The 22,903-nt window shown below is 36.4% G+C and overlaps 1 protein-coding gene across 1 annotated transcript in view; it reads right to left on the reverse strand.

The window, feature by feature from the left end:
- Positions 1-438: 438 nt before the first annotated feature.
- Positions 439-22,903, reverse strand: part of LOC126483876 (uncharacterized) — a 100,218-nt gene continuing 77,753 nt past the window's right edge. The window contains exon 5 of the mRNA XM_050107124.1: positions 439-1,898. Coding sequence (XP_049963081.1) covers positions 1,828-1,898 — 71 coding nt within the window. The 3' untranslated portion in view covers positions 439-1,827. The remainder of the gene's footprint in view (positions 1,899-22,903) is intronic.

Consider the following 22,903-nt stretch of genomic DNA (forward strand, 5'->3'; position numbering starts at 1 on the left):
TGGATCCCACAAGTAAAGCCTGCTGCAGTGCACCTGGAGGAAGAAGAGCTAGAGCACAACAGAGGTTGGGATGGAGTGATGGGGCTGGAGAAGACACTGACAGTGTTGGTTGCTGTCAAGTCCCATCCTGGGATGCAATGTCAATGGAAGAGGAAGAAGAAGAAGAAGAAGAAGAAGAAGAAGAAGAAGAAATCATTGATGCTGTAACTAAACAACCAATGAGAATGAGAAAGATGACAATGATAATGAACCTACAGCTTGAGTATCACATACAGGTATTAAAAACGCATTTGATATAGTCTTCCAATTCATCGAGCAAAGCTCATCTATTCCAGTAGACATTTTGGGGATGTCTGAGAACTGCAACACTATCAAGGTTGTCATCTGCTAAGCAAAAGAACATTTTAGACTTTTTTTTTTTCATCCTGCTTAAGAATAGAACACGTTTTACTGTGTGATGTTTCATATTGTATACAGTTCAGTTTAAATCAGTTGTCTCAATGTAGTATGGTAATAAAGTATCTACAGAAGTCACACTTTTGCTCACAGTATCAATATCTTACTGTACGATACAGGCATATTTTACAGTACTGGCAATAATATACATTATACTTTCATGCAAGATTTTTTAGTGTGTCAACATTTTCCTTTAGTTTTGTTACTATTTCAACACAGAACAATATTTCAGACAGTATTTCCAGTCGAAAATTAAAATCGTGCAGTACTGTGATGTAATGGGTCAGATCCAACCTTCTTTTTTTCCATTCTGACCATGCTCCCGGATGCGTGGAGGACAGATTAGCAAGGAGCTACTATACTAAAGTGTGGACTGAGAAAGGGACGTTCACTGAACATTAACAGGGAGGGGGGAAGGGGGAGTGAGTAGAGAAATTTAAGTATAAAATTTAGAGGAGCAGGAGAGCAGTGTACGGAAAGAAAAGAGGAAAAATTCAGTAAGGTCATAGATATGGGAAGGGCACTAGCAGACGTTTAGATCCATGGGATTGAGATAACAGAGGATATGCTGGAGAGATTGTTCTCAACTGTTACCTTCAGAGGAGCTGGTAATGTATGTAGTGGGTCCAAAGGTGTGGTAATGCAGTAATTGATGTCATGGTGGGCAGTAGATTCATCAAGTGGGTGGCTGGGTTTACAATTAGCCACAGTTTGGTGGTGGCCAGTTATGGAGGCAGGCAGCTGGTTGTCAGCCTTACATGTAATGCTGGAATAAGTTTAAAAATATTGATCTCATAAATGACCTGGTTACTTGTAAATACTCTTCATAAGGTAGGAAATACCTGTAACTGGACTACACTATGAGGCATCGGATGTATGTATGAAAGAAGTCTCTCATGTAAGTCAATCACAGGAAAATGACTCAGGTAGTACAGGAATGGAAGCAGGGCTGGCATAGGCATGGCCTAGAATATTGTGCACGTTGACTGAACTATCAAATACTATTTTTGGTGGTAAGTGTAGTATTTTGGGTAGGCTAATTCCATGTCAAAATATTTGTCTATGTAACATTATTTGCAGATGTGGAATATTTCAGGTTGTGCATAATGTTTTTCCTACAGCAGTTACATTACTAACTTAGAACAGCGATGCAATGTGAACCAGGTAAAACACAGAATTTTTCTTAATTGGAATACTGTGGTTACGCTGCATAGGTACCTTTTTAATTATGTGATACACAAATAAGAACTTAATAGCTTGATGACAAAATACTGGTCACTTCAATGAATGGCAGAACATATGAAAATGTTCTCCCTTCAAACAACATACCAACAATACCTATGTAAATTAAACTTGCAAGTCAATAATTTATTATTTATAAAACGGTTTGTTTGGAAGTTGCATGCCACATGCTTCACTATATGATGGCGGTTGATCTTCACCTGCAAGGAATGAAAAAGAAATTATTGTAAGTGTACAGTAATTAATAATGACACAATGCTGCTGAATAATCAGTATAGCATGAATGATAAAATGAGTGTATATGCAGACTAATGTCGTCTGAAAACTGAAAAACCAAACAGTAGTAATTTTTCTGGAGTACATTCTACATACACTATTGTTTACAATATTTATTCATACTGATCATGACGTAGACAAAGAATAGTACAAAAGATTGGCAACTATAATTTACTGCTGACGCAATAATTCAAAAGTATCTAGGCAGTAATTATGCAGACAATGGTTGTTTAGGGCAGTATGATATCTAATTTAACTTTAGACCACTAATATTTCATTTCTACACAGTAAGACAACAAAATGAAAAAAAAGGTAGCTATTGTATAAATTATGTCACAAGCACCACAGTTTTGGGAGGTGGTGGGAGGCCACTCAAAATGGTGTAAGACGCCATGTCTAAAATGGAGAGCAACCTGTTCAGTGGCACATCAGTCTAAATTTGCACAGTCAATTCGAATTTATTTGTTGACATAACACATTTTATAAACCTTCCTATTATTGTGAATAGCTTAGAATGGTCTCCATCTAGATACCATTAAAGACTAAGCTTTGATAATTACATTATTAACTTTTCAACAAAATGAGAGAATTATTCAAACCTCAGGGAGCAATGATCCTGAGTCCAGAGAATCTCAGTCTGATTTCAACATGTGAGGTGTTTCTGATACTTTATATACAACTCAATAATCTAAGAAAATATTACCAGAAAAATGCATAAATAAATAAAGATAAAAAAGAAGAAGAAGAAGTAGTAGTAGAAGTTTGGCTGCCACAACTAGAACAGTTTGAGGTACACAGCAGCCAACAAGTTGGCTTCAATGAGCATAGGTTGTAGTACTCCAGTGCCAACCATTCCTCCTCCCACAGTTGCATAATTCTCTGACTCAACAGAAAGATAACCTGTAGCAGAAAGTCGCATGGTGATTAATGCAGGCCTCATTAGTTTCTGTCTACTTGCCACTCCTTTCCTCAAATTCTCACAAGCTCTTGCTACCCAGTAGAATCAGAGATGTTTCCCTTGCTGCAGAAGCAAGTGAAATGTGTCCTGCATCTTGTGGGTCATTTTGTCTGTTGGGCACTAATGGAATTAAAGCAGAAAAGATTTTTTTCTGTACATTTCAAGAAGTCTAAAACACTGTGAAATAGACTTAAAAAAATAATTTAAAGCACAGATTTTCTTTATTTAATAAGTCTAAAATAATTCCGCATCTATTATGAGGCTATCTCTCATATGAATACTGAAAGTCATCATTGTTCACCGGCAATTGCAGAGTTATTCTATTGGTGGAATTGCAATGATGTAGTATGACAGTATCTTTAGCATGGACAGTATTTTATAGCCATGCTGTATTATGAGGCATCACCACCTCAAACAATGTGGTGGTTTTCCTGCATCAGAAACAGGCTGCGAGTAAGACTGGTTCCAAAAGTAGAGGCGGCCAGACTAATTCCGTCAAACAGCACCAAACTCCTAATACTTTTAAATAAGATAGTGTGGTATACCAATTAACCACGCACACAGAAACAAGACTGCACAAATGTTACGTAAAACTAGAGCAGACAGGCTTGGACAAACACACTTAATATTTGAAGCTCACAGAGACTGTAATTTCTGGTTGTTAAACGTGGACATCACATAAGCTTAATTAAAATCAAATGCGAGACACACAAACTTCAATATTTTTTTTTCTTTAAGTTAGAACACTGAACTTCATCCTCAGTTTGAAAATGTGAACAATAGAACACAAACATATTTTTTGTTTCAGTACTTGAAAGCTTTCTTTTCCATCCTTTCTTCAAGCTTCTTAGCTGTCAGTTGCAACTGACAGATTACTATTGTTATGCTGGTAGAAGAAAAGAAGACAAAGACATTGTCTGCAAATAACCAAAGAGGCTTCTTATTGTAGATGTTATATGATTTATGGTGATAGCAAAAAAAATCAAAAAAAGCCATGAAGGATCTCTTGTTAAAAGTGGTCAGACAATGTCACAGAGACAATATTTTAAATAATATGTGGAGGGGGCTGTATAAAGTTGTAAAGACTTCCTCAGAAGCTTCATCCATGGAAATGCCTGAGATAATATGGCCTCAAATAGTACCACGTGGGTTCTTACTGTGATACTTTATAAGACAGCCAGTTGTATAGCTACTGACAGGAGTGTCAGGTTATAAACTATTTTAATGAGCATGCAGCTGTGTAGTTCTTGGCCTTCAAACATGAAGTTTCTGGTTTTGTTTTCAATAGATGCAACTTTTTTCATTAAAAATTGTCATACAATATTTGTTAATCATTTAGGTTTCCTAATAAATATAGTATTTAGAAAGTTGTGTCTATCAAGAATCGAACTAATAACCTTACAAATTACAAGTGGAATGCTTAGCACACACTTATGAGTGGCACTATTTTAATGATGCTTAAAATGATCAAGAGTCAACAGCACTCACATTTTCAATGTCGATTTACTTGAGTGTTTTAGAGAAATGCACCATATGTCTGGGCACTGACCTTCAAATCCTGCAAGTATGGGAATTTTACAGAGGAAATCCAGCATAGAATAATGAAAATATTAGACAATGGTAGATTTCTACTCACCTCTGTTGATCCCACCTCAGTGACCAGACAGTGGTCATGTGTAATGTGAGTAGTGCTTGCCTCAATGTCTGTGTTTTGTACTTTAGAAGAAGGCCTTTTGGCCAAAAGCTTAAATGTATAGCATCTCTTTGTTGTGTCTGTCTGTGACTCAATATGTCATCTGTACTGTGAGCAGCAATCTATCCTTTTCATATATTGTCAAAATAAAGAAAGCCAGTCTTTAAGCTCCTACCCTTTTGTGAGGATGGCTCATTATTAAATATTAGGTCTTTAAAAAATAAAATTGATAATCCTAGTAGTAACTATATAAGGCATTGTAATATAAATGGTTTAAGTGCTGAATACTCATGTGACAAAAGCTCTAAGTTAGATGAGCTACAAGTTTTTTTTATCTGAATTTCTAAATGTTAAAGTAATTTGTTTAAATGAACACTGGCTTAGTAGTGATACCATAAAAATCTTAAATAAAATTGAAAATTTTAAGGTAGCTACCAGCTTTTGTACGATAAATACGTCACGAGGAGGTTCATGCATACTCATTCATTCTGATTTAGATTACCATGTAAGATGTGACTTCAATTGTTTTAATGAAGAGTGTATTTTTGAGGGTTGCTATGTTAGAGTTAAAGGACTTAAATGTTGTTATAATATCAATTTATAGAATCCCAGGGAAGGTGACAACTGAGCATTTCCTACGTAAATTTCAGAGTTTGTTAGAATATCTCAGTAAGAAAAGAGGAAAAAAATTGTAGTTGCTGCTGATTTCAACATCAATGTGTTGAATGAAACATGTGAGGTATCAAAATTTACAGACTTAATAAAAAAATATGGCTTCGAATTAAATTTTTCTGAATCTACAAGAGAAAATGCTCAGTCAGCTACATGCATTGACAATATTTTAACGAATTATGTATTTGAAGATGGATGTATATTTTGTCTAGATCTAGGAATTTCTGATCATTCAAAATTGTTCATTGAGCTACCCAGAGCAGGTAGAGAAGTCCTATGTAAAAAAGTTTATGTAAAAAGGATCTTCAACCAAGAAACTTTGACTCTATTCCACGATAAGCTGAAGGAGACAGAATGGCACTTTGATAAAAATATTTCATGCACAGCAAATTTTGAAGCATTTCTAAGGGATTTTCTAAGTGTTTTCAGTGAAAAAAAAAACTTATTTTATTAAAATGACAAAAAATGGATCACTAAAAGGTATAAAAGTCTCCAGTCTAAGAAAGGAACTATGACAGAATTAAAAAATTGAATTTATTGAATATGTTAAACGATACAAAAGTACATTTAAGAAAGTTGTCAAGGCAGCAAAGCAAATGTCAAATAATAAATTAATCTTAAAACATGAGAATAAATCAAAGGCAGTGTGGTCAGTTGTAAAACACGTATTAGGTATCAAAGCCTCTAGACATGGAATTAGTACAATTAAGCTTGAAGATGAGATCATTGTAAATCCGGCTCAAATTTCAGAATGCTTCAATGAGTTCTTCATTAATGTAGTGAAACCAGAGGTTAATGTTGCAGATTATGAGAACAATGTATGTCCCTTTGGACAAAATAATAATTCTGAATGCCTCACAAAATTCTAAACAGTTTCAACAATAGATGTAGAATAATTATATTAAAACTAAAAAACAAAAACTCTGCAGGTTGGGATGGAATACCAGCAAAAGTCCTTAAATTTATGTGTCAAATAATAGGATACCCACTATCTAAAATAATAAACCAATCCTTTGAACAAGGAAGCTTCCCAGAGGTGCTGAAGTATGCAGAAGTAAAACCGTTGCTAAAAAAAGGGTCAAGAGAGGATATGGGGAATTATTGTCCCATCTCCCTCCTTCCAGTCCTATCAAAAATCTTTGAAAATGCTGCTGCTATGCAGAATCAAAATTTTATGGAGAAATATGATATTATTATGGAAAACCAATTTGGTTTCCAGCATGGCAAAAGTACTATTGATGCAATTAACAAGTTTATCGACAAGATCAGCACATCATTAGACATCATAATAAAGTTGCAGGAATCTTTTGTGATCTCACAAAAGCCTTTGACTCTGTAAATCATGCACTGCTCATCTATAAGCTTGTCAAGTATGGGATCAAGGGTAATGTTCTAAATTGGCTTACTTCATACTTATCAAATAGGAAACAAAGACTGATTGTCTCATCAAATGCAGCAAATTACTATTCAAAATGGAAAACAGTAGCCCAAGGTGTCCCTCACGGCTCAATTCTAGGACCTATTTTGTTTTTGTTCTATGTTAACGATTTACCGAAAAATATAAGTGCTCCATCGATTTTATTTGCAGATGACACATCTGTATTAATTGAAAACCAGGAGCCAGAAAACATCCCTCTCTACATAATAAACACAATGAACAAACTAGAAACATGGCTCCAACTGAATGGATTAAGATTGAACATCCCTAAAACCCACATGGTCCAATTCAGAACAAAACAGTCAAAGCCCCAAGAAATTAAAATAACTCTAAAAATCAGGATACAGAAGAAGTGGATTCTGTGAAGTTTTTAGGGTTAAATCTAGATAAAAATTTAAATTGGAATAAACATGTTGACTACCTGTTAAACAAATTATGTAGCTTTGCATTTGCTATGCAAATATCAGCTGGTGCAACAAACATGAATACAAGGAAAATTGCATGCCACAGCTACTTTCAGTCAGTTGTAAGGTATGGTGTTATTTTTGGGGAAATTCAAGCAATACCACTATTTGAAAAACAATAGTTATAAACAGTTCCCTCCTCATACATCTATGATAATATCATCTTTCTACAGAGCAATTTAGAGTTATTCGAGAAAAACTGTTACAAACACACGTATAACACGAGAAACAAAAACAATTTTATGCTTCCCACTCATCACTTAAACCTATATGCACAGTCTCCTCAGTATATGGGAATGAAAATTCATAACAAGCTAAAAGGAAAGAATGTTCTGATTATGAACCTAGAGACGCTGAAAACAAAGCTATATGATATACTCGTCAAATGCTGCTACTACACTGTTGAGGAGTTCATGAAGGATGAATGAACAAAATGGCTCTGAGCACTATGGGACTTAACTTCTGAGGCCATCAGTCCCCTAGAATTTAGAACTACTTAAACCTAACTAACCTAAGGACATTACACACATCCATGCCCGGGGCAGGATTCAAACCTGCGACCGTAGTGGTCGCGCGGTTCCAGACTGTAGCGCCTAGAACTGCTCGGTCACTCCGGCCGGCGACGAGCAAGATAAATTTACATATAGTTTTGTGTGTAAATGTAGCTGTTCTTCACAAAAGGGAGGAAAGAAAAATAAAAGTATATATTAATGTTAAAATTCTTTGTACCAATTAGGCCGAAGTTGTGTTATCCATTTTTTGGCGTGTCTCCTGTACTCTAATCATATGATTAGAAATTGTATGTTATGAGATGAATAAAACACTATTCACTATTAGTGAGACATGCTATCAGTTAGTCATCTGCTGGTGAGACCAGTACTATGGCAGTTACTTGGACAAGCATGGTCCTCCTAATGTTTCACAAAAGAGATTAAAATGTCTTCCTTCTAAATGCGAGGCAATTACACTGCCACCCAAAAGTGAAAATGGTTACGATGGTTTCTTTATTTCTCCATGTGAGGTATCTCAACTTGCTATCATGGATGCAACAGGGATAAAATCCAACTTACACTTGGAGTTGGAATGGCTGTAAACTTTATTATTTGTAGAACAAAAATTTCTACATCCACTTTCAGTGACTACTCTGTGGTCTCCAAAAAACTGCAGCCCAGTTGGCACTGGTTGCACCATGTTTAGTATAAAAAATTAGTTCTGATGATGCTGCCATCTTTTCCACCTAACCAAAGCCAAGGAAATCTTCATTTTAATGCATTTATGATATTTACAATTCAAACATTTATGCAAATGTTTTTTTTCTTTTGATGATACTGTGTTGTCACAAATCACATCTTTTACATTTGTGGAGAACCTTGGGAGTACTAGACAACACAGCCTTTTAGCCGACTGTGGATAAGTGGGAGCAGATGGTACCCACTTTGTAAAGACATTCTATGATCTTATGTGAAATGAATGAAATCATTATTCTTTGTAAACAACTTTTTTAAAGCAATATGAAGAAAATCTTCACACTCGTTTGCCTGTCAAAAGACAGAGTGCAGATTTTGTATTGATACTGGTCCAGTGATAACTGAAATGATGTGTAAAGAGAAGGTGAAATGCTAATTTATCATAGTAAGGAGCGGAAACTGTTTAAATTAATACCAAATGTTAAATTTTTTTCCAAATGAAAGAAGTCTATTCATTCCAAGGCGTATCTTTCTTCGCTATCAAGCAAAGAAAAGAAGCAAAAAACAAGTACAAATGGAAGTATAAATTTTTTCTGAAGAGAATAATCATATGTTGCAATTTCCTGCAGTGCGTAGCAGTGACTTTACTGTGTATATGGTCACTTAATCTCCAGAAAACAGTAAAGTCAACCAAAGTGAACACAACAAATTTTTAAAGCCATGTCTGTGCTGAAGTGGAGCTCCCATTACATAATACAGTAGCAACTGGGCTCTTCCTAGCTGCCAAAAACTCTCTGGGTGGGTCCCATGCAACTGTACTCCCAGTGTAATAGATTGCAGTATTTAGAAACTATTGCTGTGATCTTTTTTTCTTCTTAACAATACAATGACATTTATCCTGGCCAATGAATAGGCTGTAAGGTTTTGTTTAACTAGATTGGTCCTGAACCTACATCGAGCAGCCAGTTGTCACTGATTGTGGACTGGTACTTGCCACTCCACCTAGTGCTCGAGCACAGTCACTTGCATGTCCAACATCAGTCTGCATTGATAAGCACTCATTTTATCCATTTATTTGTTTCTCTGTCTGTTGCTCCATTTGTGATAAACTCACAAGGATATAGAGGGTGTCAATTTTTTTATTGTTTTTTACATTTATATTACAATTTATGTGATTTCTCTAAACAAAGCAATACATAGATAGTAATGTTGGAAAAAGTACGTCAAGTGCAAGTAGGTCTGACACTCTGACGATTCCATATGAACTTAATTATGTATATAGATAGTTCATCCATCCAAGGAATTGAGAATCTTGATGGTTTCTGCCTGTTATCAGTATTGATACTGGCAAGATATTGGTATTGGGAATTCCAAGACATTTGAGAATGTTTTAATTTTAGATTTAAATTTTTGTGTAATTTCGTATTTGCTATTGTAGTTCTTGAGAAAATGGGGTTTTAACAGATGGAAAGGTGGGTAACAAATATAATTTTTTTTTTTCATGCAATGTATGAACAAATTAAGTTTTCAGATTTTTCTCTTTATTTTTACTCTGAAACCTTCCTGCTTGCCAAATTTCATGATTCTCAGTCAGACAGAAGTAACCAATATGTACTGATGAGTGAGTTTGCAAGAATCAAATGACATAAATGACCATATCTTTTGACAAAAGTTTTTACACTGCCAAGGGACAGTAGACCCTAGTATGTGCTATAAATTTCCATTTGATATGTCTTCCCATTCCTGAGAAAAATGGCAACATAGCAATCCTATAGGGCCCCTATTTTTACCGACTGAGGTACGGAATCCTAAAAATACAAAAGTAATAAAAGATCATGTTTACAAAGTTATACCTGCAAGTTAAAAATAATAAAAAGTAAGTAGATTATCATTCAATCTTGCATTACATAACATCACACATACACAGGGTGTACATAAAGTCTTGGAACACTTTCAACTATTTATTGCACAAGAACTAAACATTGCACAGATGTCATACATATTGCATTTTGAAGAGAAACTCCAAATTTTTTTTTTTTTTTTTTTTTTATACAAACATTTGATACGCGAACCATTAGTGACCCAGCAGATGTCAATAAGGTAATTAAATTCTTGCCATACCCATCCTAGTATGGCATCATTGACTGTGGCAGTCACTTCCCGTATTCTCTCCTGGAGCTCTGCTACATCAAATGGTAGAGGTGGTACATACACCAGATCTTTAATGTGTCCCCACAGAAAAGTCACACTGAATGAGATCGGGGAGGCCATTTCATGAAACAGCTGTCCCCCTTCTGCAGCACGGCCGATCCATTGATGCAGCAGCTCCGTGTTCAGTTACTCACGAACTTCACAATGAAAATGGGGTGGAGCCCCATCCTGCTGAAAGATGAATGGAGAGTCGGATTCCATTTGAAGCATCAGCCATTGCTGCAACATGTCCAAGTAGGAATATCCAGCGACTACTGATGCGAAGAAGAATGGCCCGTGCAGTTTCCCACGTGACAAGGCACAAAAAACATTTATCTTTGGGGAATCACACTCACATTCAATGCATTCGTGTGGATGCTTTGTACCCCAGATTTGACAATTATGCCTGTTCACTTTCCCATTAGTGTGAAAAGAGTCTTCGTCACTAATAGTTAAGCGATAAACAATGCCCTCCCCATCCTCATTCAATTGTTGCAGCTGCGAACAAAACTCAAAACGCTTGTCTTTGTTGTCATCATTGAACTTCTGCACTAGCTCCAATTTCAATGGTTTCACAGACAGCTTCTGTCGCAGGACTTTCCACTGTCATTGGAGCCATTTTGAGTTCATGGGATGCATGACACACCTGTTTCTTTGGACTCCATACAGTATGAATGTCTCTCATACGCACTCCACATTCACTTCGCTCACACTGGGACGTCCGCTTCTCTTTGCTGGGCACAAGCAACCCATCGTAATGAATTTGTTGGGCCAATGGTAGATGGCCTTCCTTGTTGGTGGCTTCTTGCTGTACTTGGTTCTAAACATCCATTGAACAGCTTTAGCACACTTGTTTTTGTCAAACTCCAACACATAGAAAGCTTGCTCTGCACCTGAACTCGCCATGTTTGGACTAGGCTTGACTATCGCCAAATTACCAAACTAGGCTGTGGCAGTACACATGAAAAAACTTTCACGGTTTCTCTTCAAAATGACATATATATGATATCTGTACAATGTTCGGTTCTTGTGCAATAAGTAATTGAAAGTGTTCCCAAACTTTATGAACACCTTGTCTTTAAATGACCTTTCCAGAAGAAACTGCCTCAGAGGATCCCTAAAAATGGACTTGTTATAAAACTTACATTTAATACCTGAAGGACGAGCATTATAAACTTTTGTGCCATAGTACTACACTCCATTCTGCAAAATCATAAGATTTTTGCAATCATTTCCTCCTACTACTGTATTCATGGTATTCACTGTTACTTTTACATAACTCAGAATTTTTATTGATGAAACACATAAGATAAAATACAAATTGAGAAGCAGGAATTAGAATGTTTAATTTCTGATAATGATTTGGACAAGTACATCTACTGTCTACATCACTCATTATGCTTACAACACATTTTTGGGCCAAGAATATTTTATTTACTAATGACTGGTTTCCCCAAATATAAGTCGACATGTTATTAGAGCATGGAAGTATGCATAGTGCACCACGTAATAGTGTTCAAATTCCGAATCTGAGAGATAATATGTATGGCAAAAATCGATAAGCTGAATCTCTGGTGAAGCTTATTAAACGATGAGACCAGTTTACTCTGGAATGAATCATAACACCCAGGAACTTCGGTGTTTCAACTCTATTGTCTGTGTGGCACACTTAACAGTTCTCTCTTCCTCAGTTTCTGCTTTAACAAGAGTCCATGACACTAAAACATTTTACTAAATTGATGAAAATATTGTTAATATTAGATTGGCATATAAGTTCGTAGGGGTTTTGTTTTGTATGTTGGTATTTCAGTTGTTAAGGATTTATTTACCGATCGTTATTTTTTATTTGTAGTTCAATGCTGCAATTTGAATTTACATTTTGTCATTTTGAGATACTGAATGGAGCTGTGGGTGCTAGAAAATGGAGCCACGTGGAGAAGTCAGAACATTTCCAACGTTCTTCTGTTTGAGTTCAATAGAGGGATGACAGCAGTGGAGGCAGCCAGAAGTATTTGGACTGTGTATGGGGATAATGCCATTGGATAGAACACAGCACACAAATTGTTTTCTTATTTTAAGAAGAATTGTTTTGACATTGTTGACTCTCCACATTGAGGAAGACCGTCGAGGTTTGAAGAAGACTGTTTATACGCATTAACAATGATTCACATCCGTGTATTCAAGAACTGGCAAGTGTGATGAATGCAATGGGAAAGTTTCAAACACTTGGTGTATAGGTTCTGCATCCAGTAAGTCAAAATCAAGAAAACCAGCAGGTGGTCATTGTTCATCGACTGTCTGCAAGGTGAATCTCTGCATGCTCGTCATCAACTGGTTCATGATCAGTATCAACCATACCTACCCTGTATTGTTACTGATGACAAGAAATTGTGTCATTATGCTTACCTAAAGAAAAGAACAGAATGGTTGAGTCCAAACAAAGCAGCAACTCCCTGTACAGAGACCTGCTCGCATCCACAAAAGATAATGTTAAGGATCTGATGGGGCACCAATGGTGGTGTGTGCTACGAATTGCTTCCCTGAGGTGTAACGATCACTGCTGACATTTATTGTCAACAACTGAGACATCTTGCAGACACAATCCAAGAACAATGACCAGGTAGACTGTGTGAAATGATGCTGCTCCACAATACTGCCAATCCACATTGTGGTAGACTGACGAAAAATATTATACAGGAAGTGGTTTGGGAAGTCATTCCACATCCACCTTATTCACTTGGTTTTGTGCCCTAAGATTTTCACCTTTTCCACTCAATCAAACAGTCTTTAAGGAACTTTCTTTCAGGATGAAAATGCACTCCGAATGTGGCTCAACGAGTTCTTTGCCTCAAAACCATGGGATTTTTACAGTCACAGAATCAGAAAGTTACCCATTGTTGTAAATATCAAAGGGAAATATATTATTAATGACTAGTCTCTGTTAAGTGGTATGCTGTGTTTATTAAATGTATGTAAAATTGCCACAAACATATACACCAACTCAATAGTTACTTGAAGATTTTCACATTTATGACCATTAATCATAACATTGGTGTCTTCTGCAAAAATGGTAAAATTGCTCTGTAATCTAGTATACTATGGTGAGACATTCACAAATATGGAACAGTAAAAGACCAAGAATGGATTGCTGTAGCAGTCCATTTGATGCCCTTTCACTCTGATGTAGCTAGACCATCAATAAAAAACCATCTATAAAGTTTAATATTACTTTCCGCTTCCACTCTTTTGGGTATGACTGTAGCTGCCTATTTGATACACCACTTATTCTAAAAGATTACTTTTCTGTAATAATACTTAATGGTTTGAAGTGTCAAACGTTTTTGATAAATCACATAATAATCCTCTTGTTGCCATTTTGTTATTTATAGATTGTAGAACCTGGCAGGCACAGTTTCTTGGTTAAGGATGCATTGAATGTGGTTAAGGTCATCACTTATAGAAGCACAGCACTGTTTCAACAAATTGTTAGAAATATTATCTACTCCAGTGTAATCTTTATTTTTCAGAGTGGTGATTGTTGTTTCGATTTCAGATACTGTGACAAGGCTAACATAAATTTTACTGATATTTCTGGAAATAGTAATTTGCATAAGAGTTAAGACTTGATTAACTGAACCCTTGCAGCCTATTTGGCCTGGCACTGACAAGAAGTGTTTGTTGAAAATATTGGCCATGTTTCCAGGATTGCATACAAGATTTCCTTCATGTTTGATATTGAATACTTATAAAGTTGTTTTGTTCTTCCCCAGCGACCATCTAATCAAGTCTTCATCTTATTATTAGAGTTATCAATTTATTGTTCATACTATAATGGTTTTGATTTTTATCAACTATTCAAGGTCTTACAGTGCATTTTATAATGACAAATTTTTGTTGTGCCCTTAGACAGTCTAACCCCAACAAATTTTGCTCTTTTTTGCATGAATGTGTAATTCTCTTTGTGATCCAGGGTTCATTCAGGGATGCAGAAGTATCGTTTATAACAAACTTTTTGGAATAATCCCTTGAGGGATGAAAATGCATTTATAAATATATTAAATTTAGCTTTAACCTCATCCATCCTGTATTCCATGCTCCACTTTATATTTACCGTTTTTACTCGAAACTAAGCCGCACTTTCTTTCCGATTTTTGTTATCCAAAAAACCGCCTGCAGCTTAGAATAGAGTGCAAAGTAAGCAGATGTTCTAAAAAATGTTGGTAAGTGCCGCCACAACTAACTTCTGCCGTCAAACATATGTGACACAGGCATGCTTTGCAGGCACAAAGATAAATACTGACGCCAAAACCTCTGCATCAGTAAAAACAACTTCCATTATAGTGCTAAATTTAGGAGGGGAGTTATTTCTTTTGCGAAACAAAGTTCTAATCGTGCTGCAGGTTTGTGATACAGGATTGATGAGAGCAACGTCAGGCGATGTTGACTGCAGGGAGACAAATTATTTGAATGTTCAAGTAGCAGGAAAGCATTTAGTGGGCCAAAGTGTGGCTGATATTATGCACTAGATGTGATGTTAAATGAATTTGTCAAGGAACAGCGTGAGAAATTCCTGCCTGTGAACGCCGAAATTTTAAAAATTAAGGCACATGAAATTGCTAGAGAGCAAAAAATCTAAAATTTTAAGGCTAGACGCAGCTAGATTGATCTGTTTAAGAAGCGCTGGGGTTTTTCACTTCGGAGGCGAACTTCAGTTGCACAGAAGCTGCCGAAAAATTATGAAGAAAAACTTGTGGAATTTTAGGGAGTTCCATAATTATGTGGTGCACAGAACAGCAATACCTTCTTGGTCAGATAGGAAATGCTGACCAAACTCCTTTATATTTTGACATGCCATCAAATCATACGGTTGACGACAAAGGAAAGAAAGACGTAGGTGTTCTTACTTCAGGGGGTGAAAAACAGCAGATGTCCGTCATGCTTGCTTGCACTGCACATGGACATAATTTACCACCATTCATAGTTTTCAAGTGAATGACTTTACCGAAATCGGACGTGTTTCTAAAAACTGTAATTGTACGAGCAAACGAAACTGGTTGGTTTTCGGAGGACATGGTGCTGAAATGGATTGGGCGTGTGTGGAATCGTCGTCCTGGCGCAATGCTTGGTTTACGCTGTCTGTTGGTATTAGATGCGTGTGCAGGCCATACAACACCTGCAGTAAAACAAAAATTAGAGGAAAGCAAAATGGACTTGGCAGCAATTCCAGGCGGGATGACTTCAATTCTGCAATCACTTGACGACTGTTTGAATAATTGAATAATTTAAGGGCCAGCTAAAATGCATGTACACAAACCAGCTTTCGAAAAGCAACAGACAACTGACACAAGCAGGACGTGTAAAACGTGCAAATTTGTCGCAAGTGTGTCAATGGATTTATGATCCATGGAAGTGTGTTCCAAATCAGACTGTGCAACAAGCATTTAAAAAATGTTCGATATCCAATGCACTAGATAGTACGGGGGACGATGCTCTGTATGAAGAAATGAGCAACAAAGAATCGAGTGATACTGATTCACAATCATGACTGATATTTTAAACATTTCGTATAAGATGCATTCCAAACCTACTAAAATTTTGTTTTAAATTTCAGCGTTTCATTTCTAAGTTATTTTCATTCTTATTTTATAAGTGTTGCACAGGATAGAAACACGTGGAGAGCTGCATCAAACCAGTCTACAGACTGAAGGCAACAACACACTCTGCATTTGAACTCATCATTAAAAACCTACTACGAAAATCCTACTGCAAGACTGTGTGGGATGTATGTCAATATGACCAACTGTACATTCTGAATTTTACCTGTTGCTAATAGAAACTTTTATGAATCGTGAATCACATTCTGTATTCTGTGCACCATAAGAATAATACGAATGTAAACCTTATACCATGTATTCTTTCATATTTGCTACTATCGCATTTAAATCCTGTCTGCCTAATAAACTATGAAATTAGAGTGAGATAACAGCAAATGCGGAGAATATACATATCATGTCATGTTTATATTCGTATTATTCTTATGCTGAATAGTGATACCATCAGAAATGAAGCATGGCAACTGACTAGATTTCTAAATCTACGATGACTAATTTCTGTGCAGAATGTAATGTACTAAAGAGGCGTCTGCAAAGATTTTCAAACAGAGAAAAATTTTCACTAAACTCCTGTTCAGAAAATCTTCTATCATACGCACTCTATTATTTGGTTCTTGTTGATCATTATCAAAGAAAGCAGTAGTGTAGGTAACCACAAATAGCAGTCTCTTGCCATTGTTTCGCTAATGAGACAATTCCTCTCTTTTTTTTATTTTAAGCGGCAGTAGCGCGCACAAAAGCAAGCCATGCCACCAGCGGCGACGAGTCGTAAACACTCATTATCAGAATGTGACAAACAATGCATGACACAGTACAATAATGAGTTTTCAGCCTAGAGTGATGTAAACACCTATAACAATGAGAACGGCACTTATTAGATCAAAGCAAAATAAGCAATTGGTTCAAACCAGACGAAGCACGTGAAAAGGGAAGTGTACCCTTATAAATACAGATGAAGGGCCCGACGCATAGCAATGGCTACCTGGTAAAGCTTAACTGCTAAGCTTACGACTCAAACAAACTACTGTAGCTGTATCTTCATCCATTCGACCTAAATTGTGTCTCATGTTACAATGGACCAACTTTGCTTCAATTTGGATCTGCCGTCTAAAACTTTCCTCTCCCCTTGAATTTTGAGTCTCAGATTTCAGGTGTGGCTTAGATTCGGGAATTTTTTTTTTCCCTTGATTTCTAGTCTCATTTTTCAGGTGCGGCTTAGATTCGAGTAAATACAGTAAAGATTTTCAATAAGTCTCTGGTCATTAACCTTCTAGTTTTCCAGGTGAGGGTTGCTTTCGTGACAGTTGTTCTGTCATGCCACGTGAGGAACTGTCCATCATGGTCAGGTAAGCCATTCACAGCAGGGGTGACAGAGAAGCAGTGGCACTTACTTATACCCATAAATATATTTTTTATCAAACTCTCTCAGATGTGACTTTGGTTGGAAAGTCAACTACTGATGTAAGATTATATGAATTCATTAGGTGTTCAGCTTTCAAAGAGTACAGTAAAATGTACATGGGTTCAGTAAAGTTACATAAAGTTGATTATTATTATTATTATTATTCTCGCATCATAAACATACATAAAACACTGTTTATACAACAGTTCACAGATCAGCACAGTTCATGTAATCTTTCACCAAAATTTGGCCACTTCCAGTGCATTTTCCATTGCATGGTGAAGGTCATTTTCTGTGCGGGTGGCTGGACACAGTCGACACTGAAGCACTTGTTGAACAGTCTGTTCTTCTCCACAGTCACATTGAGTTTCGTTTTCTTCCATGTATCCCTATTTTGCCAGGTTAACTCATGACCTGCCCACTTCTGACCTAAGCATATTCAAGGACTCTCATCATGACCAGAGGGGAATGATTTTGCAAATCTTTTCCAACCAGGACAGCAGGATGCCTCAGCACTCCATAGTTGCAGCCTGGCTTTTTTATCAGTGGTTGTGAGTTTCTCTGATGTTGTGAGGAAACTTTTCCTTGGCCTTAGTCATTGTGGGTATTACTTTATTACTATACTTTATTACTAGATCTGTGTCTTTTACCAGCCATGACTGGACAGACTGCGTCAAGGTTAATTACATATATACATTTTAAAAAATATTCACAAAATTAAGACATTTATACTTAATAGAAACAATATTTGTTTGTCCATTCACTTTGGTCACTATTAAAGAATTTACCAATGAAGTACAATGGGCATTCTTTCAGGTCCTGTGCTACTCTCCTTCTGAATGTTCCTAGCGGCAGGGATTGAACTTCTTGAGGCAGTGAGTTGAACATCTTTAGGGCAACCACTGGAAAGCTGTCTTGCGTTCCCGTCAGTAGACACCTGGGTATTTCGATGCTCCTCTTGTTACGGGTATTGTGATTGTGTATATCTTGCGTCATGCTGAAGACTCCTTGGTTTTCTTTTACACTGATGAGACTTAAAAACACATATTGGCTGAAGCCTGTCATAATTCCTAATTGCTTGAATATAGGCCTGCAGTGCTCCTATCTTTTGCTTGATGTGATTATTCTGAGAGCTTTTTTCTGTAGAATTAGCACATCCTTACAACCTGCAGAATATACTGTTATGAGATATTGGTCACTCAATATACCTTTTAACCTCCTCAGAAGGTATATTACGTGGGAGAGCTTGGAGAATACGTACACTGTGTGTTCATTCATTGTTAGTTTCCTGTCTATCATGAAGCCCAACAGTTTGACAGTCTCCATATTATCATGGCATCCAATGTTGTTAAGGATGCACATCAGATGTTGTGTTTTTTCTTCATTCATTTTCATTTTATTTTTGATGAACCATTCTTTAATGTTTTGGAAGAGTACAACTGTTTCTTCGAATGATTCTGCAGCAGTTCTTCCTTTGGCAAAAAGGGTGGTGTCATCAGCAAACTGTAACATATTGTTGTTATAACCCATATCATTGACATAATTAAGGAACAGGAGAGGCCCTATGAGGGACCCTCGGGGTACTCCATGTTCCAGCTTTTGTTCTTGTGATGTTGCTCCATGAATTGATACCACTTGTCTTCGGTTTTCCAGGTAAGACTGAAAAGTTGCCAGAACAACACCTTCGACACCGTAACACTTCAATTTATTGTGCAGTATCTTGTGGGAAATGCAGTCAAATGCCTTGCTAAGATCGCAGAGTGTCAGTGCCACACTTTCTCTGTCTTCGAATCCTTGCCTTATTTTTCTGGTTAAGTCCAGTGCTGCCGTAAACGTTGACTTTCCCTTGCGAAAACCATGCTGTGTGTCCTGAAAGAGCTTATTTACTTCAAAATAATTCTGTAACTGGAGTTTCATAACAGGCTCAGGGTTGATGCCCATGCATGTGATGTGTTTTTTCCTGTTCCAGTTTCATTCTTTCCCAGTTTGTTATTATTTCTCTTCAAACAGGAGGTGGTGCTATTCCTGAAAGGTGGTAGAGCCTTTTGACTGGAGTTGACTTCAAGCAGCCTTTTATAATTCTGAATGTGCCTTTTAGGCTAAGCATTATCTCAATCATCATAAAGTTGATGACCTGCATAATTAAGAGCAGCCACTGTAAACTTGTGTTACATTCCTCAAAGTCTTTATAGTTTACTGGTACGAGTTGTTATGTGTATGAAGTTTATTATCATGTTTATTATCAACTTGGATAGTGATAGTAAAAATGCTTAACCCTGAAAATATACTTCAATGATGTGTAAAGTTATTTAAAGTTTGGTAAAGAGTAATCACCAACTGGACAGTAAAAGATACATGGTGGTTGGTATTTCCCATAGCATGGTTAGGAATGGTTAGAGGAGCAGTGTGACAAACTCAGTGAGAGCCTCAGTCTAAATCTTCATCTGGGAATAAGTATTGGGAGCATACAGTTAAGCTATGATCCACTTTCATTGACAAAGTGACTGCACGTAATGTGGTAATGAGCAAAGGAGATATGGGTTGAGAATGCTTTGGTTAACAAAACAAGACACTTCTTTAGCACTTTAGGTCATCCTTTTAGTGGAGTTTGTAACTCTCTAGCATAAGACAACAGAAACTAAAATATGTTTATTTGTCCAAGAATAATTTTAGTATGTTGTTTGTACATGTGATATAGGACAGATAATTTACAATACAATAGTCATCTTGACTACATTGCTGACATAATCAAAATGCATAATAATGTAGGTTGGTGTACTACATTGCTTCTACATGTGATAATAGCAGTTATTAAGTGAGATAACATTATAAGCACAATGTAAACTATATTATGAATTGACAATTAGTAAAATTAGGTAAATGAGTTTTACTTAATACAATGTTCCATAAATTCAGACAAAGAACAGAAGCAGTGGTCAAGCAAGAACAGTTTTAACTTTAAGTGCATTTAATGTTGGTATGCATTTTAAGTAAGAAGGTATTGCCTAGTTTCATATGTGTGTGTATACCATAGTTGTGCCCAAAGAGATATTCCTTTTTTAAGATGCTCCCTTTTGTGAAAATTTGTATTTTATATACATACAAGCAAGGCAGTTTTAAAAAGAGGTCTACAGGAATGTTTGACTTTAGCTTTTTTTATCACCCTGATAATCTTTTTCTGCAATTTAATTGTTTTTGTAGAATTTGTAGAATTCCCCCAAAAAATTATTCCATACATAAGTAGCGACTGTATACTACAATGGTACATTGTCAGCACTGACGAGCAGCTTCTATTCTGAGTGAGGATCCCAACAGCATATGCTAGTGAATTCAGTCTGTTATTTAAATTGTTTAGATGCACCTCCCACTTCAGATCTGCCTGTACATGAATGCCTAGAAATTCTGTATAACGGACCTCACACATTTTTTCCTTTGAGAGCGGAAACAGGGTTTGCAGGATGAAGTTAACTGCCACAGTTTTTTCAGAATTTATGATGAGCTTATTGGTCCTGAGCCAGTGCATTAAGGTATGCATAACTGATATTGCAGCCTCCTGCAGACATTCCTTATTCTATGACTTAATTAGAATATTAGTATCATCTGCAAAGAATACAGTGGTTCCATCATGTATATTTTACTAGCCAAGTCATTTATATACAGCAGGAATAGGACAGGTCCCAGAACTGACCCTTGTGGGACTCCATACTTGATTTTTCTCTTCGTCACTGTAAAAACTAGAAATTTTTTGTGTTTCACTATCTTTGTGTTTTATTTCTGTAATCTGCTGATGATTACTGATGTATGACTGGCCTCTAATTCCATAATTACTTAATTTATGCAAGAGAATGCCATGATCAATGACATCGAAGGCTTTACTTATGTGTAGAAATATCCCAGATACAGGTTGCTTATCAACCACTACTTTTAATACTTCATTTACAAAGGCAAAATTTGTTGTCTCGGTTGACTTTCCATGTTGGGAGTCACTTATCAGCCCCTCTTTATTTAAGAAAACCATTAATCTTCTAAAGAACATTTTTTCCATTATTTTGCTGAAGCCTGACAATACTGAAGCTGGCCTATAATTAGCTTTATCGCTTTTTGCACCCTTCTTATGCAAAGCAGTTTTCACATTATTTTGAAGCGCACCACTCTCAAAAGATGAATTTACTAGGTCTGTTCATTAACGACTGCCTTGTTGCTGCATTTGATGACTTGCAATTTAACGTAATAAGTGTGTTGTTGCGACTTCCTTTGAACTTATTTTTTGTTATTTATTGGTCCATACCTATGTTTTTTCATTGGTGGCACTTTACTTTGAGACTGGCACTTTTTATCTGTTTGTCCATTTGCATATGCTTTTTCCCTGTACTGGTACTTGGTTTTTCAGTTTTCGCCATGTGTATGAAAGAAGCAAGCCTATTACAGATGTGAATCTTTCCTTGTTTGTTCAGATGTAAACTATGAGTTGTATATTCATTTCTTTTTACATATGCCCGTGGCAGTGTTGATTTTTTCTAACATAATGAGATTAACAGATCTGAGTTTTTCATTTAGACCTTCGGTGTCATGTCTAAGTGGTATTGGATGAATTATTACATTCGTTTTGCACGTGAGTTGAAGTATATATTCGAAAGAATCTATCATGTTGTTCTGAAATTCTTCCAGAGGTTTTTCAGTGTCATTTGTGTCACCAATAATAATTAATGTATCATTAAAGCAGAAGTTATCAGTCAATTTGTCCATGTGTTTCACAACTTCCTTAATTGGCACATCAGATTATATAATACTTCGTACACTGAATTTTTTACCTAATTTGCCTTGTAGTATACTCCCATAATTTCTGCCATAACTGTTACTTAAAATAAGCACTTTTTCTCCTTTTGTAGCAGTTGTTTGCGGCCTAACAGATCGTGTGTTTTCTCATGAAAATGATAAGGATTTTTCATTGCACCTTGTTCATGTGTCCTGAATCAAATAAATGTGGGTCTCGCCTATGCTGGAAGATTCAGATACGCCAACAAATTACTTGCGGATGTTCTGAACAGGTTCACAGTAAATTTTCTATCAGTGAATCTCTGCAAAACCATTTACATTCATTTCCATTCTTATAACAAAAGACCAAGGTGATAAAGATTGTGCATGAGAGCCAGAAGGTACAGTGTTCAAAATTCTTACACATCCTTATAGTTAGCATGATTAAACTGAACACCATATCCACAAAACCCTGAAAAGGCTTAGCTCTGCAACATTTGGCACCTGGATAATCTCCATAATCAGAGGCATTTGTGTCTCAAAACTATGCCTACTTCC

Source organism: Schistocerca serialis, chromosome 6 (genome assembly GCF_023864345.2).
Source record: "Schistocerca serialis cubense isolate TAMUIC-IGC-003099 chromosome 6, iqSchSeri2.2, whole genome shotgun sequence".
In the NCBI taxonomy this organism is placed as follows: Eukaryota; Metazoa; Arthropoda; class Insecta; order Orthoptera; family Acrididae; genus Schistocerca; species Schistocerca serialis.